General features: G+C 53.1%; 1 protein-coding gene across 1 annotated transcript; it reads left to right on the forward strand.

The window, feature by feature from the left end:
- Positions 1-117: 117 nt before the first annotated feature.
- On the forward strand, positions 118-12,482 carry LOC144955761 (uncharacterized; the record flags this gene model as incomplete). Its single annotated transcript, XM_078885891.1, has 6 exons — positions 118-217; positions 2,176-2,667; positions 4,211-4,355; positions 8,457-8,656; positions 10,919-11,077; positions 12,336-12,482. Coding segments are annotated over exons 1-6 (1,243 nt in total), but the record flags the coding sequence as incomplete, so codon positions are not given.
- Positions 12,483-13,932: the final 1,450 nt, after the last annotated feature.

Genomic DNA, 13,932 nt, shown 5'->3' on the forward strand with positions numbered 1-13,932 from the left:
TGTGTGTCTCTCTCTCTGTGTCTCTCTCTGTGTCTCTCCCCCTGTGTCTCTCTCTCTGTGTATCTCTCTGTGTGTGTCTCTCTGTGTGTGTCTCTCTGTGTCTAGAGCGTGGTGGACATGGAGAGCTCACGGGGAGCGGATCCTCTGGAAGAGGGCGAGCTGAGGGAGCGGAGTGACCGTCCGGATCCGACCATCGCCTCCCACTCGCCCTTCCAGCGCGAGGACAGCCTGGAGGACAGGTAACTGGGTCTTCTACTTCAACAACAACAACAACAACAACAATCAACAACAATCAACAACAACAATGAACATTCATGAGCAGTGATAGTGGTTGTTGTGTTGTCGTGGTGGCGGCGGTGGTGGTGGTTGTCGTGTTATTGTTGTGGTAATTGTGGTTGTGGTGTTACTGATCGTGGTGAAAGTGGTGGCGGTTGTGGTGGTGGTGGTGGTGGTGGTTGTCGTGTTATTGTTGTGGTAATTGTGGTTGTGGTGTTACTGATCGTGGTGAAAGTGGTTGTGGTGGTGGTGGTGGTGGTTGTCGTGTTATTGTTGTGGTAATTGTGGTTGTGGTGTTACTGATCGTGGTGAAAGTGGTGGCGGTTGTGGTGGTGGTGGTGGTGGTTGTCGTGTTATTGTTGTGGTAATTGTGGTTGTGGTGTTACTGATCGTGGTGAAAGTGGTTGTGGTGGTGGTGGTGGTGGTTGTCGTGTTATTGTTGTGGTAATTGTGGTTGTGGTGTTACTGATCGTGGTGAAAGTGGTGGCGGTTGTGGTGGTGGTGGTGGTGGTTGTCGTGTTATTGTTGTGGTAATTGTGGTTGTGGTGTTACTGATCGTGGTGAAAGTGGTGGCGGTTGTGGTGGTGGTGGTGGTGGTGGTGGTTGTCGTGTTATTGTTGTGGTAATTGTGGTTGTGGTGTTACTGATCGTGGTGAAAGTGGTGGCGGTTGTGGTGGTGGTGGTGGTGGTGGTTGTTGACTTATCGTTGTGGTAATCGTGGTTGTAATTGTGGTTGTTGTGTGGTGGTGGTAGTCGTGTTATTGTTGTGGTAATCGTGGTTGTAATTGTGGTTGTTGTGTGGTGGTGGTGGTAGTCGTGTTATTGTTGTAGTAATTGTGGTTGTTGTGTTGTGGTGATAGCGGTGTTGGTGATAGTGGTTGTGTTATTGTTGTGGTAATTGTGGTTGTGGTGGTGGTAATTATGGTGGTGGTAATTAAGGTGGTTGTAGTGGTTGTGGTGGTGGTGATCGCGGATTGTGGTGCTTGTGTCATTGTGGTGGTGTGATTATTGCTGTGGATGTGATGTGATTGTGGTGGTGGTAGTCTTGGTAATCGTGGTTGTTGTTGTGGTTATTGTGGTTGTGCTTGTTGTGGTGGTGGTGGTTGTGATTGCTTGTTGCGATGGTTGTGGTTATTGTGGTTGTGGTGATGTTTGGTGTGATTGTGCTTGTTGCGATGGTTGTGGTTATTGTGGTTGTGGTGGTTGTGGTGATGTTTGTTGTGGTTGTGCTTGTTGCGATGGTTGTGGTTATTGTGGTTGTGGTGGTTGTGGTGATGTTTGTTGTGGTTGTGCTTGTTGCGATGGTTGTGTTTATTGTGGTTGTGGTGGTTGTGGTGATGTTTGGTGTGATTGTGCTTGTTGCGATGGTTGTGATGGTTGTGGTTGTGGTGGTTGTGGTGATGTTTGGTGTGATTGTGCTTGTTGCGATGGTTGTGGTTATTGTGGTTGTGGTGGTTGTGGTGATGTTTGGTGTGGTTGTGCTTGTTGCGATGGTTGTGATGGTTGTGGTTGTGGTGGTTGTGGTGATGTTTGTTGTGGTTGTGCTTGTTGCGATGGTTGTGGTTATTGTGGTTATAGTGGCTGTGCTTGTGGTTATTGTAGTTGTGCTTGTTGTGATTGTTGTGGTGGTGGTTGTGCTTGTTGTGATTGTTGTGGTGGTGGTTGTGCTTGTTGTGATTGTTGTGGTGGTGGTTGTGCTTGTTGTGATTGTTGTGGTGGTGGTTGTGCTTGTTGTGATTGTTGTGGTGCTTGTGTTTATTGTGGTGGTGCTTGTTGTGATTGTGGTGGTGGTGGTGGTGGTTGTGGTTATTGTAGTTGTGCTTGTTGTGATTATTGTGGTTGTGCTTGTTGTGATTGTGGTGGTGGTTGTTGTGGTGGTTGTTGTGGTGGTGGCTGCAGGATGGAGGAGGACGACACTTTGTCAATCCACCCACCTCAACTGCAGGCTCCCTCCTCCTCCTCCCGTAAACAACAACAACAACATCAACATCATCACTCGGCACCATCGTCAACAACATCCTCCTCCCGCTCACACCACCACGGCCGACACGACCGCCACCGCCACCACCGCAGCGGTGGTGGTGGCGGCGGTGGTGGCGGTGGTGGCGGTGGTGGCGGCCACCACCACAACAGCGGCAACAACCGTAGCAGTGCGGGGTAGCGGTGACTCGCGTTCGCACAAACAGCTGCGGAGACACCGAAGCCGTTCACCGCACGCGGCGACCTCGGTGACCTCTGTGACCTCGGCGACCTCGGTGACCTCGGTGACCTCGGCGGTGGCGGTGACGGCGGCCGCGGTGACGGTGGCGGCGGTGGTGGCGGTCAACAACAACGGAGGTGGTGGAGGAGGTGGTGGTGGTGGTGGTAGTGGTGGTGGTGGTGCTGCTAGTGGTGAGGGGTTCGTGGTCAATGTGGTGGTCATCAACGTCACGTCAGCATCTTTGTCATCGTCGTCATCGACGTCGTCATCATCATTAGCGTCGTCGTCATCACCGTCATCATCATCGTCATCACTGTGATGTTCATCATCATCATCGTCATCATCATCATAAACGTCGTCATCATCGTCATCGTCATCATTATTGTCGTCATCATTAACGTCGTCATCGTCGTCGTCATCATCATCGTCATCATCATCATCATAAACGTCGTCATCATCGTCATCGTCATCATTATTGTCGTCATCATTAACGTCGTCATCGTCGTCGTCATCATCATCGTCATCATCATCATCATAAACGTCGTCATCATCATAAACGTCGTCATCATTATTGTCGTCATCGTCATCATCATCGTCGTCATCATCGTCGTCATCATCGTCATCATCATCATCGTCATAAACATCGTCAGCATCGTCATCATCGTCATCGTCATCATCATCATCATCATCGTCATAAACATCGTCAGCATCGTCATCATCGTCATCATCAACGTCGTCATCATCGTCATCATCATCATCATAAACGTCGTCATCATTATTGTCGTCATCGTCATCATCATCGTCGTCATCATCGTCGTCATCATCGTCATCATCATCATCGTCATCATCATCATCGTCATAAACATCGTCAGCATCGTCATCATCGTCATCATCATCATCGTCGTCATCATCGTCGTCATCATCGTCATCATCATCATCGTCATCATCATCATCGTCATAAACATCGTCAGCATCGTCATCATCGTCATCATCAACGTCGGCATCATCGTCATCATCGTCATCATCGTCATCATTGTCATCATCATCATCATAGCCACTGGTTGTGGTGGTTTGTATCGCTGTGGTGGTGGTGGTTGTGGTGGTTGTGACGGTGGTTGTGGTTGTGGTGGTTGTGGCTGTGGTGGTTGTGGTGGTGGTGGTTGTGACGGTGGTGGTGGTGGTTGTGATGGTGGTGGTTGTGGTGGTTGTGATGGTGGTGGTTGTGGTGGTTGTGACGGTGATTGTGGTGGTTGTGGCTGTGGTGGTTGTGATGGTGGTGGTTGTGACGGTGGTGGTTGTGATGGTGGTGGTTGTGGTGGTTGTGACGGTGGTGGTTGTGACGGTGGTGGTTGTGGTGGTTGTGACGGTGATTGTGGTGGTTGTGATGGTGGTGGTTGTGATGGTGGTGGTTGTGATGGTGGTGGTTGTGACGGTGGTGGTTGTGACGGTGGTGGTTGTGACGGTGGTGGTTGTGACGGTGGTGGTTGTGATGGTGGTGGTTGTGATGGTGGTGGTTGTGACGGTGGTGGTTGTGACGGTGGTGATTGTAACGGTGGTGGTTGTGACGGTGGTGGTTGTGATGGTGGTTGTGACGGTGATTGTGGTGGTTGTGATGGTGGTGGTTGTGATGGTGGTGGTTGTGACGGTGGTGGTTGTGGTGGTGGTGGTGGTTGTGACGGTGGTGGTGGTTGTGATGGTTGTTGTGGTTGTGGTGGTTGTGGTGGTTGTGGACAGGCCGTGGTAAGGGTGGTGGTGGCGGTGGTGGCAGTGGTGGTGACGAGCGTCGCCGTGACGACGAGAGGATCGGCGGCTTGGGGCGACGGGAGGCGGAGCGGGAGAGGAGACGCCTCCAGGCACGAGAGCGCTCTCGCAGGGAGAGGTGAGGAACACCTAGTCACTCACCTAGTCACTCACCTAGTCACCCACCTAGTCACCCACTCACACATCCCCTCACCCACTCACTCACCCACTCACCTAGTCACTCACTCACACACTCACTCAGGCACGAGAGCGCTCTCGCAGGGAGAGGTGAGGAACACCTAGTCACTCACCTAGTCACTCACCTAGTCACCCACCTAGTCACCCACTCACACATCCCCTCACCCACTCACTCACCCACTCACCTAGTCACTCACTCACACACTCACTCAGGCACGAGAGCGCTCTCGCAGGGAGAGGTGAGGAACACCTAGTCACTCACCTAGTCACTCACCTAGTCACCCACCTAGTCACCCACTCACACATCCCCTCACCCACTCACTCACCCACTCACCTAGTCACTCACTCACACACTCACTCAGGCACGAGAGCGCTCTCGCAGGGAGAGGTGAGGAACACCTAGTCACTCACCTAGTCACTCACCTAGTCACCCACCTAGTCACCTACTCACACATCCCCTCACCCACTCACTCACCCACTCACCTAGTCACTCACTCACACACTCACTCAGGCACGAGAGCGCTCTCGCAGGGAGAGGTGAGGAACACCTAGTCACTCACCTAGTCACTCACCTAGTCACCCACCTAGTCACCCACTCACACATCCCCTCACCCACTCACTCACCCACTCACCTAGTCACTCACTCACACACTCACTCAGGCACGAGAGCGCTCTCGCAGGGAGAGGTGAGGAACACCTAGTCACTCACCTAGTCACTCACCTAGTCACCCACCTAGTCACCTACTCACACATCCCCTCACCCACTCACTCACCCACTCACCTAGTCACTCACTCACACACTCACTCAGGCACGAGAGCGCTCTCGCAGGGAGAGGTGAGGAACACCTAGTCACTCACCTAGTCACTCACCTAGTCACCCACCTAGTCACCCACTCACACATCCCCTCACCCACTCACTCACCCACTCACCTAGTCACTCACTCACACACTCACCCAGGCACGAGAGCGCTCACGCAGAGAGAGGTGAGGAACACTCACTCACTCACCACTCACTACTCACTCACCACTCACTCACCACTCACTCACTCACCTAGCCACTCACTCACCCACCACTCACTCACTCACCCAGGCACGAGAGCGCTCACGCAGAGAGAGGTGAGGAACACTCACTCACTCACCACTCACTACTCACTCACCACTCACTCACCACTCACTCACTCACCTAGCCACTCACTCACTCACCAGCTCGCTCACCACTCACTCACCACTCACTCACCACTCACTCACTCACCTAGCCACTCACTCACCCACCACTCACTCACTCACCCAGGCACAAGAGCGCTCACGCAGAGAGAGGTGAGGAACACTCACTCACTCACCACTCACTCACTCACCCAGGCACGAGAGCGCTCACGCAGAGAGAGGTCAGGCTCACCTAGTCACTCACCACTCACTCACTCACCTAGTCACTCACTCACCTAGTCACTCACCACTCACTCACCACTCACTCACTCACCTAGTCACTCACTCACCTAGTCACTCACCACTCACTCACCACTCACTCACTCACCTAGTCACTCACTCACCTAGTCACTCACCACTCACTCACCACTCACTCACTCACCTAGTCACTCACTCACCTAGTCACTCACCACTCACTCACCACTCACTCACTCACCTAGTCACTCACTCACCTAGTCACTCACCACTCACTCACCACTCACTCACTCACCTAGTCACTCACTCACTCACCAGCTCGCTCACCACTCACTCACTCACTCACCTAGTCACTCACTCACCTAGTCACTCACCACTCACTCACCACTCACTCACTCACGCAGAGAGAGGTGAGACTCACCACTCACCACTCACTCACGCAGGGAGAGGTGAGACTCACTCACCACTCACTCACCTAGTCACTCACTCACTCACCAGCTCGCTCACCACTCACTCACTCACTCACCTAGTCACTCACTCACCTAGTCACTCACCACTCACTCACCACTCACTCACTCACGCAGGGAGAGGTGAGACTCACTCACCACTCACTCACCTAGTCACTCACTCACTCACCAGCTCGCTCACCACTCACTCACTCACTCACCTAGTCACTCACTCACCTAGTCACTCACTCACCACTCACTCACTCACGCAGGGAGAGGTGAGACTCACTCACCACTCACTCACCTAGTCACTCACTCACTCACCAGCTCGCTCACCACTCACTCACCACTCACTCACTCACGCAGGGAGAGGTGAGACTCACTCACCACTCACTCACCTAGTCACTCACTCACTCACCAGCTCGCTCACCACTCACTCACCACTCACTCACTCAGGCACGAGAGAGGTCACGCAGGGAGAGGTCAGGCTCACCACTCACTCACCACTCACTCACCTAGTCACTCACCACTCACTCACGCAGGGAGAGGTGAGGAACACTCACCACTCACTCACCTACTCACTCACGCAGGGAGAGGTCAGGCTCACTCACCAGCTCGCTCACCAGCTCGCTCACCACACGCTCACCCACTCACTCACCCACTCACTCACCCAGGCACGAGAGCGCTCACGCCGGGAGAGGTGAGGCTCACTCACCACTCACTCACCAGCTCGCTCACTCACTCACCCAGCCACTCACCCACTCGCTCGCTCACCCACTCGCTCACTAGCTCGCTCACCTAGCCACTCACTCACTCACCCACTCACCGACTCACTCATTCACCCAGCCACTCACCCACTCGCTCGCTCACCCACTCGCTCACCAGCTCGCTCACCTAGCCACTCACTCACCCACTCACCGACTCACTCACTCACCCACTCACTCACCCACTCACCACTCACTCACCTAGCCACTCACTCACCCACTCACTCACCCACTCACCACTCACTCACCTAGCCACTCACTCACCCAGGCATGAGAGCACTCACGCAGGGAGAGGTGAGGCCCGCTCACCACCCGCTCACCAGCTCGCTGACCAGCTCACTCGCTCACCACTCACTCACCGACTCACCCACTCACTCACTCAGTCACTCACTCACCTACTCACTCACCCACTCACTCACCCACCCACCCACTCACCCACTCACCCACTCACTCGCTCACCCACTCACCCACTCACCCACTCACTCACTCAGTCACTCACCCACTCACCCACTCACTCACTCAGTCACTCACCCACTCACCCACTCACCTACTCACTCACCCACTCACTCACTCACCCACTCACCTACTCACTCACCCACTCACTCACCCACTCACTCGCTCACCCACTCACCTACTCACTCACCCACTCACTCACCCACTCACTCACCCACTCACCCACTCACTCACTCAGTCACTCACCCACCCACCCACTCACTCGCTCACCCACTCACCCACTCACTCACCCACTCACTCACCCACTCACTCGCTCACCCACTCACCCACTCAGTCACTCACCCACCCACCCACTCACCCACTCACCCACTCACTCGCTCACCCACTCACCCACTCACTCACCCACTCACTCGCTCACCCACTTGCTCACTCACTCACCCACTCACCCACTCACTCACTCAGTCACTCACCCACCCACCCACTCACTCGCTCACCCACTCACCCACTCACTCACCCACTCACTCAGTCACTCACCCACCCACCCACTCACCCACTCACCCACTCACTCACCCACTCACTCGCTCACCCACTTGCTCACTCGCTCACCACTCCCTGGATTGCTCACCCCGCGCTGGTCCTGCAGTCACACGAACGGTGGTGGAGGGAGAGGTGAGACTCACAGAGGGAGCCAAAGAGCCGCCTCTGTGTCTCTGTCTCTCTCCGTGTCTCTCTATGTGTGTCTCTCTGTGTGTCTCTCTGTGTGTGTCTCTGTGTGTGTCTCTCTGTGTGTGTCTCTGTGTGTCTCTCTGTGTGTGTCTCTGACTGTGTCTCTCTCCGTGTCCCTGTGTGTGTCTCTGTGTGTGTCTCTCTGTCTGCGTCTCTCTGTCTACGTCTCTCTCCGTGTCTCCGTGTCTCTCTGTGTGTCTCTGTGTGTGTCTCTCTCCGTGTCTCCGTGTCTCTCTCGGTGTCTGTGCGAGGCAGGGAGCGACTGGAGAAGGTGGAGAGGGAGCGTAAGAGAGCGTCCTCTGGCCACGAACGTTCCTCTCAGCAGCAGCATCAGCAGCAGCATCAGCAGCAGCAGCAGCAGCGGCATCATCAGCGTGGAGGGGAGAGGGGGGGGGAGCGAGACAGGGGGAGGGGGGCGGAGAGAGGCAGGGGGGAGCCAGACACACGGAGAGAAGGTGGATACACTCGCCCACACGCGCGCACACACTCGCCACGCCGTGTGATGGCGGTGGTGGTGGTGGTGGTGGTGATGATGGTGGCGATGATAGTGGTGACGATGGTGGTTTTAAGTGATGGTGGTGGTGGTGGTGAAAATAGTGGTGGTGGTGGTGGTGATGGTGGTGTTAAGTGGTGGTGGTGGTGGTGGTTTTAAGTGGTGATGGTGGTGGTGGTGAAAATAGTGGTGACGATGGTGGTTTTAAGCGGTGATGGTGGTGGTGAAAATAGTGGTGGTGGTGGTGAAAATAGTGGTGGTGGTGGTGAAAATAGTGGTGGTGGTGGTGGTGGTGATGGTGGTGTTAAGTGGTGGTGGTGGCGATGATGATAGTGGTGATGATGGTGGTTTTAAGTGGTGGTGGTGGTGGTGATGGTTTTAAGTGATGGTGGTGAAAATAGTGGTGGTGGTGGTGATGGTGGTGTTAAGTGGTGATGGTGGTGGCGATGATGATAGTGGTGACGATGGTGGTGTAAAGTGATGGTGGTGAAGGTTTTAAGTGGTGGTGGTGAAAATAGTGGTGGTGATGGTGATGATGACTGTGGTGACGATGGTGGTGGTGGTGTTAAGTGATTATGATGTTAAGTGATGGTGGTGGTGGTGAAAATCGTGGTGGTGGTGATGGTGGTGTAAAGTGGTGGTGGTGGTGGTGGTGGCGATGATGATAGTGTTGATGTTGTTAAGTAATGGTGGTGATGTTGAAAAAGTGGTGGTGATGGTGGTGTTAAGTGGTGATGATGATAGTGGTGACGATGGTGGTTTTAAGTTATGGTGGTGGTGATGGTTTTAAGTGATGGTGGTGAAAATAGTGGTGGTGGTGATGGTGGTGTTAAGTAGTGGTGGTGGTGGCGATGATGATAATGATAGTGTTGATGTTGTTAAGTGATGGTGGTGATGTTAATCGTGGTGGTGATGGTGGTGTTAAGTGGTGGTGATGATGATAGTGGTGGTGGTGATGATGATAGTGGTGGTGGTGATAGTGGTGGTGGTGGTGATGATAGTGGTGGTGGTGATAGTGGTGGTGGTGGTGATGATAGTGGTGGTGGTGGTGGTGATGATAGTGGTGGTGGTGGTGGTGGTGGTGATGATAGTGGTGGTGGTGGTGATGATAGTGGTGGTGGTGGCGATGATGATAATGATAGTGTTGATGTTGTTAAGTGATGATGGTGGTGGTGGTGATGGTGGTGTTAAGTGGTGGTGATGATGATAGTGGTGGTGGTGATGGTGATAGTGGTGGTGGTGGTGATGATAGTGGTGGTGGTGGTGATGATGACATTGGTAGTTATGGTGATGGTGGTGTTAAGTGGTGGTGATGATGGTGGTGGCAATGGTGGTGGTGATGATAGTGGTGGTGATGGTGGTGTTAGGTGGTGGTGATGGCGGTGGTGATTATAGTGGTGATGATAGTGGTGGTGGTGATGATGATGATATTGGTAGTTATGTCGATGGTGATGGTGGTGTTAAGTGGTGGTGATGATGATAGTGGTGGTGGTGGTGATGATGATAGTGGTGGTGGTGATAGTGGTGGTGGTGATAGTGGTGATAGTGGTGGTGGTGATAGTGGTGATAGTGGTGGTGGTGATAGTGGTGATAGTGGTGGTGGTGATGGTGGTGGTGGTGATAGTGGTGATAGTGGTGGTGGTGGTGATGATGACATTGGTGGTGATGTCGATGGGTGATGGTGGTGTTAAGTGGTGGTGATGGTGGTGGTGATGGTGGTGTTAAGTGGTGGTGATGGCGGTGGTGATGACAGTGGTGGTGATGTCGATGGGTGATGGTGGTGTTAAGTGGTGGTGACGATGGTGGTGGTGAAGATGGTGGTGATTATGATAGTGGTGGTGATGTCGATGGTGGTGAGTGGTGAGTGGTTATTGTGGTGGTGGTCGTGAGTGGTGGTGAGTGGTGGTGGTGGTGGTGGTTGTTGAGTGGTGGTGGTTGTTGAGTAGTGGTGGTGCCTGTTGTGGTTATCGAGTGGCGGTTGTTGTTGAGTTGTTGTGGTTACTGAGTTGCTGTGGTTACTGATTTGTTGATGTGGTTGTTGTTGTTGTTGTGGTGGTGGTTGTTGCGTTGTGATGGTGCCTGTTGTGGTTATCGAGTGGTGGTTGTTGTGGTTACTAAGTTGTGGTTACTGAGTTGCTGTGGTTACTGATTTGTTGATGTGGTTGTTGTTGTTGTCGTGGTTGTTGTTGTCGTGGCGGTGGTGGTGGTGGTGTTGAACGTGTAGACCATGATGAGAGATTTTCCGGGCGAAGCCTCCGTCTGGACGATGACGATGACGATGATGATGATGAGGTGGAGGGGGAGGGGGAAGAGGTAGCAGCAGTGCCGGCAGCCATGCTGATGAGTTCCGACAACGATGATGAAGACAACGAAGTTTCCTCTGGTACGTTTGCCCGACACGGTCATCGTGAAAACACAACAACACCACCACCAGCACCACCCACCCCTCGCCCCGTGGGGAGAGAGAAAAAATTTAACCCGTAAAAACAAAGTTTTTCACTCTAAATCCTTTATATGCGTGGCATTGGTTTTGTTTTATTATTCATTTGAGTTTTTCTCTTGAGTAAGAGTTTCATTTTTTATCACATTGGTATTTTAAATTAAATATGCATTTTTTTTTTTTCCCTAAAAAGTGGAACATTTTTGAAAAAAAAATTCACGAAAATCAATCGTCGCGCACAACGAGTCTGCGTGCAAAACGTCGGCTCGATTGGATCACGGGAAGTGGGTTAAAAAAAAAAACGACCGAAAGATTTGCACGGTCGTAAGCGCGCAAGCAAGCAAGCAAGTGAACTTAATATAAAGGATTTAAAAAGAGAGAGAGACACCAGACCCAGAGGTTGTTTTATTTAGTTTCTATGTTCACCGCAAGTTTCTGTTTAATAATACGGTGTTTGGCAACAATACCGAAACCTTCTTATGTTTAGAAAAGATCTTTGTCTGTGTGTAGGTGCTACTGACAGCACTTGCCCCTACAGCCATCTAGAGGCTACACGGGGGATCTTTGTCTGTGTGTAGGTGCTACTGACAGCACTTGCCCCTACAGCCTGCTAGAGGCTACACGGGGGATCTTTGTCTGTGTGTAGGTGCTACTGACAGCACTTGCCCCTACAGCCTGCTAGAGGCTACACGGGGGATCTTTGTCTGTGTGTAGGTGCTACTGACAGCACTTGCCCCTACAGCCTGCTAGAGGCTACACGGGGGATCTTTGTCTGTGTGTAGGTGCTACTGACAGCACTTGCCCCTACAGCCTGCTAGAGGCTACACGGGGGATCTTTGTCTATGTGTAGGTGCTACTGACAGCACTTGCCCCTACAGCCTGCTAGAGGCTACACGGGGGATCTTTGTCTGTGTGTAGGTGCTACTGACAGCACTTGCCCCTACAGCCTGCTAGAGGCTACACGGGGGATCTTTGTCTGTGTGTAGGTGCTACTGACAGCACTTGCCCCTACAGCCTGCTAGAGGCTACCTGGGAGATCTTTGTCTATGTGTAGGTGCTACTAACAGCACTTGCCCCTACGGCCTGCTAGAGGCTACACGGGGGATCTTTGTCTGTGTGTAGGTGCTACTGACAACACTTGCCCCTACGGCCTGCTAAGAGGCTACCTGGGGGATCTTTGTCTTTGTCTGTGTGGTACCAGGCTCCGTGTCGGATGGTGAGCGTGGTGGTGGTGGTGGCGGTGGTGGTGGTGGTGGTGAGGATGTGGTGAGTTCCAGTGGTGAGGGGAGTGGTGAGGAGGAGGGAACAGCCACCATGTCTGAGGGTGACACGGGCTCGCAAGGATCTGGTAACGCTCACCACACTCACCACAACGCTCACCACTCACCACACTCACCACCACTACGCTCACCACACTCACCACAACGCTCACCACTCACCACACTCACCACCACTACGCTCACCACACTCACCACAACGCTCACCACCACACTCACCACCACGCTCACCACTCACCACACTCACCACAACGCTCACCACACTCACCACACTCATCACCACTACGCTCACCACACTCACCACAACACTCACCACTACACTCACCACCACGCTCACCACTACACTCACCACCACGCTCACCACTACACTCACCACCACACTCACCACTACACTCACCACCACACTCACCACTACACTCACCACACTCACTACTACACTCACCACCACGCTCACCACTACACTCACCACCACACTCACCACTACACTCACTACTACACTCACTACTACACTCACCACCACACTCACCACCACGCTCACGACCACGACACTCACCACTACACTCACCACACCACTCACTTACCACACCACACTCACCACCACACTCACCACCACACTCACCACTACACTCACCACTACACTCACCACCACACTCACCACCACACTCACCACTACACTCACTTACCACACCACACTCACCACCACACTCACAACCACACTCACCACCACACTCACCACCACGACACTCACCACCACACTCACCACTACACTCACCACTACACTCACCACCACACTCACCACCACACTCACCACCACGCTCACCACCACGACACTCACCACTACACTCACCACACCACTCACTTACCACACCACACTCACCACCACACTCACCACAACACTCACCACTACACTCACCACCACGCTCACCACTACACTCACCACCACGCTCACCACTACACTCACCAACACACTCACCACTACACTCACCACTACACTCACCACACTCACTACTACACTCACCACACTCACTACTACACTCACCACTACACTCACCACTACACTCACCACACTCACTACTACACTCACCACCACACTCACCACCACGACACTCACCACCACGCTCACCACCACACTCACTACTACACTCACCACTACACTCACCACACTCACCACTCACCACCACACTCACCACTACACTCACCACCACACTCACCACCACACTCACCACACTCACTACTACACTCACCACCACACTCACCACCACACTCACCACACTCACCACCACACTCACCACTACACTCACCACACTCACTACTACACTCACCACCACACTCACCACCACACTCACCACACTCACCACCACACTCACCACTACACTCACCACACTCACTACTACACTCACCACCACACTCACCACCACACTCACCACCACACTCACCACTACACTCACCACCACACTCACCACCACACTCACCACCACACTCACCACCACACTCACCACTACACTCACCACACTCACCACC

The sequence above is a fragment of the Lampetra fluviatilis genome, unplaced genomic scaffold (genome assembly GCF_964198595.1).
Source record: "Lampetra fluviatilis unplaced genomic scaffold, kcLamFluv1.1 SCAFFOLD_1486, whole genome shotgun sequence".
Taxonomy (NCBI): domain Eukaryota; kingdom Metazoa; phylum Chordata; class Hyperoartia; order Petromyzontiformes; family Petromyzontidae; genus Lampetra; species Lampetra fluviatilis.